Source organism: Penaeus monodon, chromosome 32 (assembly GCF_015228065.2).
Source record: "Penaeus monodon isolate SGIC_2016 chromosome 32, NSTDA_Pmon_1, whole genome shotgun sequence".
Taxonomy (NCBI): Eukaryota; Metazoa; Arthropoda; class Malacostraca; order Decapoda; family Penaeidae; genus Penaeus; species Penaeus monodon.
This window is the reverse complement of record NC_051417.1, coordinates 34,767,964-34,768,192: the sequence shown is the minus strand read 5'-3', so window position 1 is coordinate 34,768,192 and position 229 is coordinate 34,767,964. Positions and strand designations below refer to the sequence as shown.

The 229-nt window shown below is 56.3% G+C and overlaps 1 protein-coding gene across 1 annotated transcript in view; it reads right to left on the bottom strand.

Annotated features, from left to right (window-relative positions):
* LOC119593833 (crustacean calcium-binding protein 23-like) overlaps nt 1-229 on the bottom strand; it is a gene marked incomplete at both ends in the record, with an annotated part of 14,005 nt that overhangs the window by 4,112 nt on the left and 9,664 nt on the right. The window contains 1 exon segment of the mRNA XM_037942863.1: nt 17-194. Within this exon segment, the coding sequence (XP_037798791.1) occupies nt 17-194 (178 nt within the window).

The window sequence follows — 229 nt, the reverse complement described above, 5'->3', positions numbered from 1 at the left end:
CTCAAGCCCTACCCACCCTAAGGGCATCCAGGAACTCCTCGTAGTTGATGCCCGACTGCCCGTCCTTCTCGAAAGCGGCAAAGAGCTTGGTGACGTCGCCCTCAGAGAAGTCGAGGCCGAACTGAGCCACTCCTTTGCTCAGTTCGTCCTTCGACAGTGTCCATGAGCGGTCCTTGTCCAGTCGACGGAACAGCCTGGAGGTTTATGCAGATGGATGAGTATCATTTGC